Source organism: Capricornis sumatraensis, chromosome 4 (genome assembly GCF_032405125.1).
Source record: "Capricornis sumatraensis isolate serow.1 chromosome 4, serow.2, whole genome shotgun sequence".
NCBI classification, from domain to species: domain Eukaryota; kingdom Metazoa; phylum Chordata; class Mammalia; order Artiodactyla; family Bovidae; genus Capricornis; species Capricornis sumatraensis.
This window is the reverse complement of record NC_091072.1, coordinates 135,716,076-135,733,043: the sequence shown is the minus strand read 5'-3', so window position 1 is coordinate 135,733,043 and position 16,968 is coordinate 135,716,076. Positions and strand designations below refer to the sequence as shown.

The following is a 16,968-nucleotide window of genomic DNA, read 5'->3' as shown; positions in this document are numbered from 1 at the left end:
TCAACTCTTCACATGAGGTGACCAAAGTACCGGAGTTTCATCTTTAGCATCATTCCTTCCAAAGAACACCCATGACTGATCTCTTAGAATGGACTGGTTGAATCTCCTTGCAGTCCAAGGGACTTCTCCAACACCACAGTTCAAAAGCATCAATTCTTCGGCACTCAGCTTTCTTCACAGTCCAACTCTCACATCCATACATGACTACTGGAAAAACCATAGCCTTGACTAGATAGACCTTGGCAAAGTAATGTCTCTGGCTTCTTAATATGCTATCTAGGTTGGTCATAACTTTCCTTCCAAGGAGTAAGCATCTTTTAATTTCATGGCTCCAATCACCATCTGCAGTGATTCTGGAGCCCCCCAAAAATAAAGTCTGACACTGTTTCCCCATCAATTTCCCATGAAGTGATGGGACCAGATGCCATGATCTTCATTTTCTGAATGTTGAGCTTTAAGCCAACTTTTTCACTCTCCTCTTTCACTTTCATCAAGAGGATCTTTAGTTCTTCTTCACTTTCCGCATAAGGGTGGTTTCATCTACATATCTGAGGTTATTGATATTTCTCCCGGCAATCTTGATTCCAGCTTGTGCTTTCCCAGCCCAGCGTTTCTCATGATGTACTCTGCATATAAGTTAAATAAGCAGAGTGACAATATACAGCCTTGAGTAAGTGCGACTGAGGATTTTCAGTATGCTGTTCAAATCTTCAATAAGGATCATCAATACAACCTGTTGTACCTACTTTCATTTAAGATCACATTGAAAGCATTTTTGGCTCTGTGTGCTTGGTCCCTCAGTCGTGTCCAACTCTCTGCGGTCCCATGGATTGTAGCCCAACAGGTTCCTCTGTCCATAATTTCTAACTATTATCATATATGATAATAAATGAATCCGTCTTTATCATCTATAAATACAAAATATTTCATAGGCAAACATAATTAAATGGTATATGTGTATCACTATGGGGGGATATTGTAGAATGTGAATATGAGACAGCGAAGGGTTTTTCCCTATAATATGCTGACACTTTTGAGTCCTAGGGAAGATGAATAAAAAGAGCACATGTCCTTCAAGGTTATTATAATGCTGTCCAAGACAGAATCTGGGGTGATTCTATACAGGAAAAGAAGAACGATTAGGTGTGAAGACTCAGAATTATTAAGAGCACCAGCTTTGGAAGCTGCCATATTTGGGTTAGACTCCTGGCTTCCCACCTAGCATTCACTCTATAATCTCTTTGGCATCTCTCAAATCTCTAAGGATAACCACAGTAGAACATTTTTTTTTTTAATGCAGAAGCTACCATTACCAAAGTTTTCAGAATGAGAAATGAAATACCTAGCTCTGTTAGATTATATGGAGACAGAGTGATCAAAGAAAATGCAAAGAATACTTTAAAAAAATCTCCAAATATAACTAGATTAGTAACTGTGATGTATCTCATTTTAATTCCTCTTGATGGAGCTAGACAGTTATAACAGTTCATAATGCATGCATCATTTTTTGGTCTCAAAATCTTTTACTTAGCCAATATATAATGTGCTCTTATTAACATTTTATTATTCAATCTTGTTTTTAGCTAATTATCTTGTCAAAGACCTAATTGCAGAAATTCTACATTTTTGCACAAATGACCAGTTATTCCCCAGAGATCATCTTTTAAGTATATGTGGCCATGAAGAATTTTTACAAAAGTAAGTATCTTATTAAGGTAAAATTTGATCATTGTTAATCTATATTAAGCAACATTTCTTTCTTTGCTTTTAATCAGACTGTGCAAATAATCTATTCATAATCAATTTTGCTCACTTAAAGGTGAATTTAAAATTTTGTGTCAAACTAACTGTCTTATTCTTGGTTTGACTTTATATTTTGTATATATATATGGCAATGTGTATTTAAGTGACCTGTAACTAGGGTGACCAACTATCTCAGTCTGTTCAGACTGAGGCTGCTCCCCAGACATGGGACTTTCAGTTCTGAAATCAAGAAAATCTTGGGCAACACAAGTTATCTTATTTGTGACAAAGCTTAGAAGGACTGATCACAATTTAAACAATACATTTTTTGTAATAAGTAATTTTTTTGACTCAGAACAATATTAGCATGTTGTTTAAATACATTTTAAAATCACAGAGTGTTTGAGTATGACAATTATAATATTTTCATAAAAGACTAAGTTTTAAAATACTTTCTTCAATTTTTTACTTAGGGAGCTCAGTAAAATAATTAGAAAAGTCTATTCTCATGTATGTCAGCTGCATATACTTATTTGATAGAGAAAAAAAAAAACTTAACTCTTCTTAATGTACCACAATAACTATTGTCTTAGTTCCCTAAAAACCAAATTTGAAAATATAACACAACCTTAAGAAAGGAAATACTAATATTTCTCTCCCGCTGTTGTGTTATTTCTCTCCTGGTATTTATATTTCCTCATTGTGTTTCTATAAGTACCTAAAGATTGACAACATTTTTGCTTCGTATTTCTTTTGAGACACCCATTGTCACTGTCATTGCTATTCCACCATGAATATGCTTGAAAATATCTTATGGGTGATTTTCCTTTATTGTACTATGTTAACTGTGAATGATTTTTAAGACTGATTATTCTCCTGTCTTTGTTCCCAGTTACAACAAAATTGTTTTATTCTTTTTCTCTTGTTAATATAAACATAATAGATTTTTTAGTGTTTTATGTTATTTTATTAAAATTCATTTACCTGGGTTTATTAAGATAGGAAAGTTGCCAAGTATTAGTGTAGGTTAATTAGAGTTAGTTATTATCTAATGGAAATTGAAGGATATGTACATAACTGGAATTTGCTTACTATTTAAGAATAATAGCATATCAGGACTGATATGACTACTTTAATAAGCAGAATATTCTTACTATTCTTTCTAATAGCTAAAGGAATATGTATTTCATTCTTTTTTTTTTTTTCATGTATTCCCATGTAATTTATCTTAAAAATACATCCTTAAAGATTTGGATATCTGTTTTTATTTCTCTGTAGAGGCAACACAGGAAACATGTAATAAGTTAATGATGCAATAAGTAATAATTCAAACACTAACAGTTAGAGTATCACAATTCATCTGAAGTACCTAACTAATTTTGATTGCAATGATAATATTAAAATAACAGTCATCATTTATCAAGTGCTAATGATGCCCCTGTCTCAAATTAGGTAAACATCTAAGTCTCATAAGACATCAAGAGATAGATGCCATCAGATCAGTTCAGTTCAGTCACTCAGTCATGTCCGACTCTTTGCGACCACATGAATTGCAGCATGCCAGGCCTCCCGTCCATCACCAACTCCTGGAGTTCACTCAAACTCATGTCCATCAAGTCGGTGATGCCATCCAGCCATCTCATTCTCTGTTGTCCGCTTCTCTGCCTGCGACCAATCCCTCCCAGCATCAGAGTCTTTTCCAATGAGTCAGCTCTTCACATGAGGTGGCCAAAGTACTGGAGTTTCAGCTTTAGCATCATTTTTTCCAAAGAACACTGAGGGCTGATCTCCTTTAAAATGGACTGGTTGGATCTCCTTGCAGTCCAAGGGACTCTCAAGAGTCTAAACCAACACCACATTTCAAAAGCATCAATTCTTTGGCACTCAGCATTCTTCACAGTCCAACTCACATATCCATACATGACCACAGGAAAAACCATAGCCTTGACTAGACGGACCTTTGTTGGCAAAGTATGGTCTCTGCTTTTGAATATGCTATCTAGGTTGGTCATAACTTTTCTTCCAAGGAGTAAGCGTGTTTTAATTTCATGGCTGCAATCACCATCTGCAGTGATTTTGGAGCCCCAAAAAATAGTCTGAACTGTTTCCACTGTTTCCCATGGAGTGATGGACCAGATGTCATGATCTTCATTTTATGAATGTTGAGCTTTAAACCAACTTTTTCACTCTCTTCTTTCACTTTCATCAAGAGGCTTTTTAGTTCCTCTTTACTTTCTGCCATACGGGTGGTGTTATCTGCATATCTGAGGTCACTGATCTTTCTCCCTATAATCTTGATTCCAGCTTGTGCTTCTTCCATCCCAGCATTTCTCATGATATACCCTGCATAGAAGTTAAATAAGCAGGGTGACAATATACAGCCTTGACATACTCCTTTTCCTATTTGGAACCAGTATGTTGTTCCATGTCCAGTTCTAACTGTTGCTTCCTGATCAGCATATAGGTTTCTCAAGAGGCAGGTCAGGTGGTCTGGTATTCCCATCTCTTGAAGAATTTTCCATAGTTCATTGTGATCCACACAGTCAAAGGCTTTGGCCTAGTCAATAAAGCAGAAAAAGGTGTTTTTCTGGAACTCTCTTGCTTTTTCCATGAACCAGCAGATGTTGGCAATTTGATCTCTGGGTCTTCTGCCTTTTCTAAAACCAACTTGAACATCTGGAAATTCACAGTTCACGGATTGCTGAAGCCTGGCTTGGAGAATTTTGAGCATTGTTTTACTAACATGTGAGATGAGTGCAATTTTGTGGTTGTTTGAGCATTCTTTGGCATTGCCTTTCTTTGGGATTGGAATGAAAACTGACCTTTTCCAGTCCTGTGGCCACTGCTGAGGTTTCCAAATTGGCTGACATATTAAGTGCAGCACTTTCACAGCATCATCTATTAGGATTTGAAACAGCTGAACTGCAATTCCATCACCTCCACTAGCTTTGTTCGCAGTGATGCTTTCTAAGGCCCACTTGACTACACATTCCAGGATGTCTGTCTCTACGTGAGTGATCACACCATCGTGATTATCTGGGTCATGAAGATCTTTTTTGTACAGTTCTTCCATGTATTCTTGCCACCTCTTCTTAATATCTTCTGCTTCTGTTAAGTCCAGTCCATTTCTGTCCTTTATCAAGCCCATCTTTGCATGAAATGTTCCCTTGGTATTTCTAGTTTTCTTGAAGAGATCTCTAGTCTTTCCCATTCTGTTGTTTTCTTCTATTTCTTTGCATGGATCGCTGAAGAAGGCTTTCTTATCTCTTCTTGCTATTCTCTGGAACTCTGCATTCAGATGCTTATATCTTTCCTTTTCTCCTTTGCTTTTCGCTTCTCTTCTTTTCACAGCTATTTATAAGGACTCCATAGACAGCCATTTTACTTGTTTGCATTTCTTTTCCATGGGGATGGTCTTGATCCCTGTCTCCTGTACAATGTCACGAACCTCATTCCATAGTTCATCAGGCACTGTATCAGATCTAGTCCCTTAAATCTATCTCTCACTTCCATTGTATAATTATAAGGGATTTGATTTAGGTCATACCTGAAAGATCTAATGGTTTTCCCTACTTTCTTCAATTTAAGTCTGAATTTGGCAATAAGGAGTTCATGATCTGAGCCGCAGTCAGCTCCCGGTCCTGTTTTTGCTGACTGTATAGAGCTTCTCCATCTTTGACTGCAAAGAATATAATCAATCTGATTTCGGTGTTGACCATCTGGTGATGTCCATGTGTAGAGTTTTCTCTTGTGTTATTAGAAGAGGGTGTTTGCTATGACCAGTGCATTCTCTTGGCAAAACTCTATTAGCCTTTGTCCTGCTTCATTCTGTACTTTAAGGCCAAATTTGCCTGTAACTCCAAGTGTTTCTTGACTTCCTACTTTTGCATTCCAGTCCCCTATGATGAAAAGGATATCTTTTTTGGGTGTTAGTTCTGAAGGTCTTGTAAGGATATCTTTTTTGGGTGTTAGTTCTGAAGGTCTTGTAGGTCTTCATAGAACCATTGAACATTAGCTTCTTCAGCATTACTGGTTGGGGCATAGAATTGGATTACTGTGATACTGAATGTTTTGCGTTGGAAACGAACAGAGGTCAGCCTGTCATATTTTTGATTGCATCCAAGTACTGCATTTTAGACTCTTTTGTTGACCAGGATGGCTACTCCATTTCTTCTAAGAGATTCCTGCCCACAGTAGTAGATATAATGGTCATCTGAGTTAAATTCACCCATTCCAGTGCATTAGTTCGCTGATTTCCTAGAATGTCAACATTCACTTTTGCCATCTCCTGTTTGACCACTTCCAATTTGCCTTGATTCATGGACCTAACATTCCAAGTTCCTATGCAATATTGCTCTTTACAGCATCGGGCCTTGCTTCTATCACCAGTCACATCCAGAACTGGTTATTGTTTTTGCTTTGGCTCCATCCCTTCATTGTTTCTGGAGTTATTTCTCCACTGATCTCCAGCAGCATATTGGGCACCTACCAACCTGGGGAGTTCCTCTTTCATTATCCTATCATTTTGCCTTTTCATACTGTTCATGGGGTTCTCAAGGCAAGAATACTGAAGTGGTTTGCCATTCCCTTCTCCAGTTGACCACATTCTGTCAGACCTCTCCACCATAACCTACCTGTCTTGGGTGGCCCCACGGGCATGGCTTAGTTTCATTGAGTTAGACAAGGCTGCGGACGTGTGATTAGATTGACTAGTTTTCTGTGGTTATGGTTTCAGTGTGATAGATACCATAATGATCCATTTTACAGATGGGCAATCTGAGACTTTCATCAAGGTTACACAACTAGGAAGTTGGTAGGGTCAAGCCTGAACTCAAACTCAGGATTGGCTATCTGCATAACCTTGGCTCTTAACTATAAAACAACACTAAAAGAGCTCTTGAGTGAGACCCAGAAAATAGCTAATGGTTCTTCATGCTGGAGCATGGGGTGGAAAATATTTGCAGTTTTGCAGAGGTCTACAGGATAGGTGTGCAGGAATTACAGTACTCCAATTCAACACCTACTGGGCACACAGGTGTGCAAGTGATCTGGTTTATCATTGAGACAAAAACATGATTTAAAAATATAATCTTTGCCTTCTTCCTTGACTAAGGAATTCATAAAACTATGTAATTAGTTATTACAAAGTCCTTTTGTAAGGGCAGTATTAGTTTTTGTATATACCAACTACTTGCAGGTCAAAAAGAGACATGGATTAACAGCAAGAATAATGAAATGGTGCAAAAGAAAGTCAATGAGTAATTTGTATTTAAAGGGTAAATACTGAGGAGAGAAATCAGTACTGTATGACAAAATGATAACAGCTTTGGAATATATAAAATGTACATAAATTTTTAAAGAAATAATTATCAAGATAAAAAATGAGCTAAGAATGTGACTGGCAATTCAGTGAACAAGAAAGTATTTAGTGTTTAACTAATAACAAACATGCAGTTAAAACAATGAAATGCCATCTTTGCTCAACAAGTCGTTAAAATATTTATTATGATGAAATTCAGAGGGAAAAATGGACAAAATCCAGAAAGCTGCTGGGAATTTAAACAGATAGAGCACTCTCTAAAGTGAATTTTGTCAAAAATGTGTCAGACATCTATAGAAATGTGTCAAGAACATACATGTGTTCCAGCAATTCTGCTTCTACAAATATTTCTAAAGAAACAATCATAATTGTCCAAAAAAGACTTACAAAATACTACAGTCATCATAGAATAATTTCTAATAGTAATAAAAAAACTAAATCTCCATCAGTATTCAACAATAGTGATAAAATAATTTCATTATATAGTTTCATTATATATAAAATAATATCATTATATATATAGTTCATTATATATAATTTTTATATTATATATTCATTATATATATAATAATTTCATTATATTAATTTATAAATTAATAGAAAATACAGTATCATAAATTTGATATGAAAACATGTATATCCCTGATGGCTCAGATGGTAAAACATCTGTCCACAATGTGGGAGACCCAGGTTCAATCCCTGGGTTGGGAAGATCCCTTGGAAAAGGTAACAGCAATCCACTCCAGTATTCTTGACTGGAGAATTCCATGGACAGAGAAGCCTGGCCAGCTAGAGTCCATGAGGTCACAAAGAATCGTACATGACTGAGTGACTAACATGCATACATATCATCCTTTTTAAGGGTAAAAAGATATATTTTCAAATCATATTTTAATATATTAATGTATACTACTATTTGGAAAATAGAAATCCTACATATGAAAATGTAATCCTATACAATAAATGAGATCTTATACACTAAAATGCTAGAGTAGCTATTCCTTGAAAAAGAACTACAATAAAGATAATATTTATTCTTTTTTTACTTACAAAACATCAACAATAGGCATGTCTTTTTTGCTATCAGGAGATTAAGGAAATAAATTATTCTGGAGAGTGGGAGAAGTATTTAAGTGATCATATGAATAACACCATATGCTTAAAAAAGGGTTGGAAACGAGTTAGAAGAACATATGAAAGATGACAGAGTTTAACCTAAAGTAGCAGCAGTGGGGCTAAACAGGAAGTATTAAATCCCTGGGGTATTAAAACTGTGGAATTAGTGGAACTTGGCAAATAAATGTGTGATGATTGAAATACAAACACACAATGTGAGAGCTGTGAGTTACAGTATTGGGGTGGGGGGGGGATTATGAGCTTCCCAGGTGGTGCAGTGTTAAAGAATCTGCTTGCCAAGCAGGAAACATGGATTCTATCCTTGCGTCGGGAAGACCCCCTGGAGAAGTGAATAGCAACCCAGTCCAGTATTCTTGCTTGGAAAATTCCATGGTGGGCTACAGTCCATGGAGTCACAAAGAGTCAGACATGACTGAGTGACTGAGCATGCACACAGGCACTGAGGACTGTAGCCAATAGGCAGCCTCTCAGCTGGCTTGGAGGAACTGCTCTGACGAGTTAAGATGAGATTAGTTTATACGTGATCTTGGAGAAGGGATACATGCAATCGAACACACATCTTGGTGGAAGGCTACTGTTATTCAGGAAGCACAGATATATCTTTAAGACTTCAGTACATACCTAAGTATGGGAAGATGCAAGAAATTGGGTTCATAAAATTTCTCCTGAAAATACCTAATTATCTGAAAGCCAGTTCTGCCAGTTTTCTTAGAGCACAGAGTGCATCCTTCCTATCCCTTCTCTGAAGTCCTTTCAGGGTGTGGAGGTCAGCGACTGCAGTGGCTAGTGACTCAATCCTGGTAGAGCCAGATGGTGAGTGACATTCTGTAGGGTATAAAATAATTAATCAAGTTAGAAACATCCTGAGTATGTGAGTGCCAAGGGGCATCTGATATTGAGAAAACGGCTCAGATTTAGGGAAATCTGGCATGGATTAAGGAATCATTGGCACTAAGAGGGAATGGAAGTCTTAGAGATACATGCAACTGTGTAAGGAAAGTGACAAAAGAAAGGATCTTGAGAACATTAATATATCAAAGATGAAAGGAGGAAGAGGAGCAGAAAAAGGAAACTGGAAAAAAGCAATTTAAATTGTATGATACTTTGGAAAACGTGCCTTTCACAAGAAGGAAAGAGAAATTTGAATTACTAAGCAAATATAGCATCAAACTGGAAATAAATTAAGTGAGGATTGATAAATCATCATTAAGTTTGGCAACTAACAAATTAGTTGATTCAAATAAGAAAAAGTTTCATAAAAAGGAGGAGAAAAAAAGCAAGATTGCAATCAGCTAAGGAGAAAGGAAGGTGTTAAAAAGAAACTCAAGCAGACTACTCTCTTAGAAGTAATGTGTGGTGAGAAAAGACTGGAGGAAAATGGGGTTTTAGATGCTGAGAATCAATATGGAGATTTGGGGAATGTGTATAAGAGAGATACCGAAAATATTCATAAGATGAAGGGAAAGAACTGATGAAGAGGGAAACACTGAACGCAGAGAATGTATCAGTTGTGAGGTGTTGCGAGAGCATGGGAACAGATCAAGAAGACAGATGAATATACCTGTGGCTGATCCATGTCGATGTATGGCAGAAACCAACACAATATTGTAATTATCCTTCAGCTAAAAATAAATAAAGAAAAAAAAAAGTCGTACACACAAAAAAGAAGACAGAGAAAAGGTGAGCAATGCCTTGAAGGAGGACCTTCCCTTCCCAGAAAGACCAACAGGAGCTCAAATGATTATTAAATTTAAAAAATTAATAGTCAGAAAGATAACTATGCATTTGAAAAACTGAATTTCTGATAAAAGCAGGAATGCATAAGGAAGTTGCATCGAAATGAGAATAATAATTATAACAATAAAAACAAGAAGAAAGTCTACTTATAAAAGCCTCTAATGGGTCTTCCCTTGTGGCTCAGTGAGGTAAAGAATCTGCTATCAATGCAGGAGATATGGGGTTTGATCCCTGGTCAAGGAAGATCCCACACACCATGGAGCAACTAAGTCCGTGTGACACAAATACTGAGCCTGTGCTCTAGAGCCCATGAGCCATAACTGCTGAGTCCATGCACCCTGGAGTCCATACTCCACAAGGGAAGCCACCATAATGAGAAGTCTGTGCAGTACGACTAGACAGTAGCCCCCTGCTCGCTATAACTAGAGAAAAGCCCACACAACAGAGAGACCCAACACAGCCAAAAATTTAAAATAAATAAATGAATGTTTTTAAAAGCCTCTTATGAGCAATTAATAAAATTTTCACATGTAATACCATTTGTTTCCATATAAGAAAAGTATTATTCCCATGTTAACATGGGGAAAATGAGGCTAAAAGAAATTGACTGACTCCCTGAAGTTCAGAAAATCATAAGCAGCAAAGCCAGGATGGCGCAGATCAATCTGACTTTGAAGCCCTGTCTTCCCACTCAATTACAAAGCTTCCTTTCATGATAAAGGGCCACTTGAAAGCAAAACTTACAGGATAACACCTCATTATGAATAATGACAATACGTGGCTTCCCAGGTGGCACTGTGGTAAACAACTCACTAAACATGAGTTTACAATTCAACATAGAGTATTTTGGTCAAGGAGAAGATAAATAACTTACAGAACACTCATTTTCTGACACATACAAAAAAATTTCAGTTTCTTTAATCAGGATATGCTTAGAAATGCTTTGACTAAAATAAAGGCAAATCAATTTCCAATTAGATAAAAATAAACTCTCTTTTTGGAATCTTGAGTCTGTTTAAGCAAATAAATAATATGAAAACACATCCTTCCCATTCTTAGTAAATATCACCCCTGATTTGGCAAAATGAGTTAATCTCCCTTAACTTCAAATTTTTTCCTTTTAAAAACTGAGTTTTTAATATAGTTTTCTACTTTAAAAATGAGATGTAGGATTATATTTTAGTAATCTTTAATTCAAAATGTAAAATTTTATTAAGCTTCTACTAGTCCTTTCATTACATATGGATTGCTTTAAGCTCTAAGCTTAGTTCTAAATAAATTAAAAGTTATGGTTGTTAAAATATAATAAACTGAAAAATAAAAATGTATTCCTTACCCCAAAATTCTACTATTACTGTTGTAAAATGACATGGAAGGATTTTTCATTTTAAACTCCCCTTAAATTATCAGATCTGTGTTTCTTAATCTGCTTTGTGACGATAGCAACTAATTATATTTAGTTGCTACGTTTGCAGTTTCTCATCTAGGGCAAATCTAAGGGCAAATCCTCAAAATTTAAACTTCTTGGTTTCTTCCAGATGGAATATCAGTCTGTTAAAATAGTCACAATAAGTAACTACTTGATGAACCAAGCAAATTTTCAAAAATTGGTTAAAAATTTTGGTCAATATTAAATGTCAATGGTCAGGATACTTTTTCCCAACTTGACAAATAGTATTTCTGTGATTATATATTATTTTTTTAACATTTCATCCTTAAGTCATATTTTGCTATTTTATTGAGTCAATCTGTCTTTACCAGAGTTAGTAAAGTAACAAATAAAATCCTAAAAAGGCGGGAGATGTAAATAAATAAGATAGACACAAATTACACATAATTTTACCTTTACATTGATATATTAAAGTGTCCTCAAACTTTAGTGTGTATATGAGTTATCTGAGGATGTTGTTAAAAACACATTCTGAATTTTTTGGTCGAGGGAAGAGACTTCACTTTTAACAGACTTCTGGGTGATGCTAACACTAATTGTTCATGGTTCATGTTTCAAGTTGCAAGATATTAGTTCAGTTCAGTTCAGTTCAGTTCAGTTGCTCAGTCATGTCCAACTCTACAATCCCATGAATCGCAGCACACCAGGTCTCTCTGTCCATCACCAACTCCCAGAGTTTACCCAAACTCATGTTCATTGAGTCGGTGATGCCATCCAACCATTTCATCCACTGTCATCCCCTTCTCCTCCTGCCCTCAGTCTTTCCCAGCATCAGAGTCTTTTCAAATGAGTCAGCTCTTCACATCAGGTGGCCAAAGTATTGGGAGTTTCAGCTTCAATATCAGTCCTTCCACATGAACACTCAGGACTGATCTCCTTTAGGATGGACTGGTTGGATCTCCTTGCATTTCAAGGGACTCTCGAGGCTGGAGATATTAGCGACCTAAGAATTTTGACTCAATGAAAAATGAAGTACACACTTTTAAAATTATTATTTATTCATTTATTTTTAATTAATTTATTTATTTTAATTGGAGGCTAATTACAATATTGTAGTGGGTTTTGCCATACATTGACATGAATCAGCCATGGGTTACATGTGTTTCCCATCTTGAACACCCCCTCCCACCTCCCTCCCCATCCCATTCCTTGGGGTCATCCCAGTGCACCAGCCCTGAGCACCCTGTCTCATGCATCAAACCTGGGCTGGCGATCTGTTTCACATATGATAATAATCATGTTTCAATGCTATTCTCTCAAATCATCCCACCCTCGCCTTCTCCCACAGAGTCCAAAAGACTGTTATTTACATCTGTGTCTCTTTTGCTGTCTCACATATAGGGTCGCTTCAGTCGTATCCGACTCTCTGCCACCCCATAGACAGCAGCCTACCAGGCTCCCCCGTCCCTGGGATTCTCCAGGCAAGAACACTGGGGTGGGTTGCCATTTCCTTCTCCAATGCATGAAAGTGGAAAGTGAAAGTGAAGACACTCAGTCATGTTTGACTCTCAATGACCCCATGGACTGCATCCTACCAGGCTCCTCCATCCATGGGATTTTCCAGGCAAGAGTACTGGAGTGGGTTGCCATTGCCTTCTCCAATATAGGGTCACCGTTACTATCTCTCTAAATTCCATATATATGTGTTAGTATACTGTATTGGTGTTTTTCTTTCTGACTTACTTCACTCTGTATATAGGCTCCAATTTCATCCACATCATTAGAACTGATTCAAATGTATTCTTTTTAATGGCTGAGTAATAGTCCTTTGTGTATAGGTACCACAGCTTTCTTATCCATTTATCTGTCAATGGACATTTAGGTTGCTTCCATGTCCTAGCTGTTGTAAAGAGTGCTGAAATGAACATTGGGGTACACATGTCTCTTTCAATTCTGGTTTCCTTGGTGTGTAAGCCCAGCATTGGGATTCCTGAGTCATATGGCAGTTTTATCTCCAGTTTTTTAAGGAATCTCCACACTGTTCTCCATAGTGGCAGTACTAGTTTGCATTCCCACCAACAGTGTAAGAGGGTTCCCTTTTCTCCACAGCCTCTCCAGCATTTATTGTTTGTAGACTTTTTGATAGCAGTCATTCTGACCAGTGTGAGATGGTACCTCATTGTGGTTTTGATTTGTGTTTCTCTGATAATGAGTGATGTTGAGCATCTTTTCATGTGTTTGTTAGCCATCTGCATGTCTTCTTTGGAGAAATGTCTGTTTAGTTCTTTGGCTCATTTTTTTAATTGGAATTGAGCTGCTTGTATATTTTTGAGATTAATGCTTTGTCAGATGCTTCATTTGCTATTATTTTGCCCCATTCTGAAGGCTGTCTTCTCACCTTGCTTATAATTTCCTTCATTGTGCAAAAGCTTTTGAGTTTAATTAGGTCCCATTTGTTTATATTTGCTTTTGTTTCCATTACTCTGAGAGGTGGGTCATACAGGATCCTGCTGTGATTTATGTCAGAGAGTGTTTTCCCTATGTTTTCCTCTAGGAGTTTTATAGTTTCTGGTTTTACATTTATATCTTTAATCAATTTTGAGTTTATTTTTGTGTATGGTGTTAGAAAGTGTTATAGTTTCATTCTGTTATGAGTGGTTGACCAATTTTCCCAGCACCACTTGTTAAAGAGATTGTCTTTTCTCCATTGTATATTACTGTCTCCTTTGTCAAAGATAAGGTGTCCATAGGTGCATGGATTTATCTCTGGGCTTTCTGTTTTGTTCCATTGATCTATGTTTCTGTCTTTGTGCCAGTACCATACTGTCTTGATGACTGTAGCTTTGTAGTATAGCCTGAAGTTAGGCAGGTTGATTCCTCCAGGTCCATTCTTCTTTCTCAAGATTGCTTTGGCTATTCGAGGTTTTTTGTATTTCCATACAAATTGTGAAATTATTTGTTCTCTTCTCTGCAAAATACCGCTGGTAGCTTGATAGTGACTGCATTGAATCTATAGATTGCTTTGGGTCGTATACTCATTTTTCACTATATTGATTCTTCTGATCTATGCACACTGTATATTTATTTCTCCATCTATTTGTGTCATCTTTGATTTCTTTCATCAGTGTTTTATAGTTTTCTATATATAGCTCTGTTGTTTCTTTAGGTTGATTTATTCCTAAGTATGTTATTCTTTTTGTTGCAGTGGTGAATGGAATTGTTTCCTTAATTTCTCTTTCTGTTTTCTCATTGTTAGTGTATAGGAATGCAAGGAATTTCTGTGTGTTAATTTTATATCCTGCAACTTTATGATATTCACTGATTAGCTCTAGTAATTTTCTGGTGGAGTCTTTAGGGTTTTCTATGTAGAGGATCATGTCATCTGCAAAACTACGTGAGAGTTTTACTTCCTGTTCTCCAGTCTGGATTCCTTTTATTTCTTTTCTTTTTTTTTTTTTCTCTGATTGCTATGGCTAAAACTTTCAAAATTATGTTGAATAGTAATGGTAAGGATGGGCACCCTTGTCTTGTACCCGATTTTAGGGGAAATGCTTTCAAATTTTCACCATTGAGGATAATGTTTGCTGTGGTTTTATCATGCTACTGCTGCTGTTGCTGCTGCTGCTGCTAAGTCGCTTCAGTTGTGTCTGACTCTGTGAGACCCCATAGATGGCAGCCCACCAGGCTCCACCATCCCTGGGATTCTCCAGGCAAGAACACTGGAGTAGGTTGCCATTTCCTTCTCCAATGCATTGAAAGTGAAAAAGAAAGTAAAGTCACTGAGTCATGTCCAACTCTCAGCGACCCCATGGACTGCAGCCTACCAGACTCCTCTGTCCATGAGAGTTTCCAGGCAAGAGTACTGGAGTGGGGTGCCATTGCCTTCTCTGTGGTTTTATCATTTATGGCTTGTATTATGCTGAGGTATATTCCTTCTATTCCTTCTGGAGGGTTTTTATCATAAATGGATGTTGAATTTTGTCAAAGGCTTTCTCTGCATCTATTGAGATGATCATATGGTTTTTATCTTTCAATTTGTTAATGTAGTGTATCACATTGATTGATTTCTGAATATTGAAGAATCTATGCATCCCTGGGATAAAGTCCACTTGGTCGGATTCTGTTTGCCAGAATTTTGCTAAGGATTTATGCATCTATGTTCATCAGTGATATTGGCCTGTAGTTTTCCTTTTTTGTGACATCTCTGTCTGTTTTTGGTATTAGGGTGATGGTGGCCTCATAGAATGAGTTTGGGAGTTTACATTCCTCTGCAATTTTCTGGAAGAGTTTGAGTAGGATAGGTGTTAGCTCTTCTTCAAATTTTTGGTAGAATTCAACTGTGAAGCTGTCTGCCTCTGGGCTTTTTTTTTTTGGCTGGAAGATTTCTGATTACAGTTTCAATTTCTGTGATTGTGATGGGTCTGTTAAGATTTTCTATTTCTTCCTGGTTCAGTCTTTGAAAGTTGTACTTTTTAAGAATTTGTCCATTTCTTTTAAGTTGTCTGTTTTATTGGCATATAGTTGCTGATAGTAGTCTCATGATACTTTGTATTTCTCTGTTGTCTGTTGGGATTTCTCCATTTTCATTTCTGATTCTGTTGATTTCATTCTTCCCTCTTTTTTTCTTGATGAGTCTGGATAATGGTTTGTCAATTTTATTTATCTTCTCAAGAACCAGATTTTAGCTTTTCTGATTTTTGCTATGGTCTCCTTTGTTTCTTTTTCATATATTTCTGCCCTAATTGTTATGATTTCTTTCTTCCTGCTAACCCTGGAGTTCATTTCTTCTTTTTCTAGTTGCTTTAGGTATAAAGTTAGGTTGGTTGGTTGACTTTTTGCTTGTTTCCTTGCTATAAATCTACCCCTTAGCATTGCTTTTACTGAATTCCATAGGTTATTTTGTTTTCTTTTCATTTTCATTTGTTTCTATGCATATTTTGATTTTCTTTTTTGATTTCTTCTGTGATTTGTTGGCTATTCAGAACTGTGTTGTTTAGTCTCCATATGTTTTAATTTTTTTTTTTCCTGTTCAGTTCAGTTCAGTCTCTCAGTTGTGTCTGACTCTTTGCAACCCCAAGAACTGAAGCATGCCAGGCCTCCCTGTCCATCACCAACTCCCAGAGTTCACCCAAACTCATGTCCATCAAGTCTGTGATGCCATCCAGTCATCTCATCCTCTGTCATCCCCTTCTCCTCCTACCCCCAACTCCTTCCAGCATCAGAATGTTTTGCAATGAGTCAACTCTTCGCATGAGGTGGCCAAAATATTGGAGTTTCAGCTTTAGCATCAGTCCTTCCAAAGAACACCCAGGACTGATCTCTTTTAGAATGGACTGATTGGATCTCCTTGCAGTCCAAGGGACTCTCAAGAGTCTTCTCCAACACTCCAGTTCAAAAGCATCAATTCTTCGGCACTCAGCTTTCTTCACAGTCCAATTCTCACAGCCACACATGACCACTGGAAAAACCATAGCTTTGACTAGATGGACCTTTGTTGGCAAAGTAATGTCTCTGGTTTTGAATATGCTCTCTAGGTTGGTCATAACTTTAATTTCAAGGAGTAAATGTCTTTTCATTTCATGGCTGCAATCACCATCTGCAGTGATTTTGGAGCTCAAAATAAATAAATAAAGGCTGACAC

The 16,968-nt window shown here is 36.9% G+C and overlaps 1 protein-coding gene across 1 annotated transcript in view; it reads left to right on the top strand.

Annotated features, from left to right (window-relative positions):
• The window catches only part of PIK3C2G (phosphatidylinositol-4-phosphate 3-kinase catalytic subunit type 2 gamma), a 487,933-nt gene that overhangs the window by 59,088 nt on the left and 411,877 nt on the right, over positions 1–16,968 (top strand). Inside the window, exon 5 of the mRNA XM_068970622.1 lies at positions 1,584–1,698. Coding sequence (XP_068826723.1) covers positions 1,584–1,698 — 115 coding nt within the window. The remainder of the gene's footprint in view (positions 1–1,583; positions 1,699–16,968) is intronic.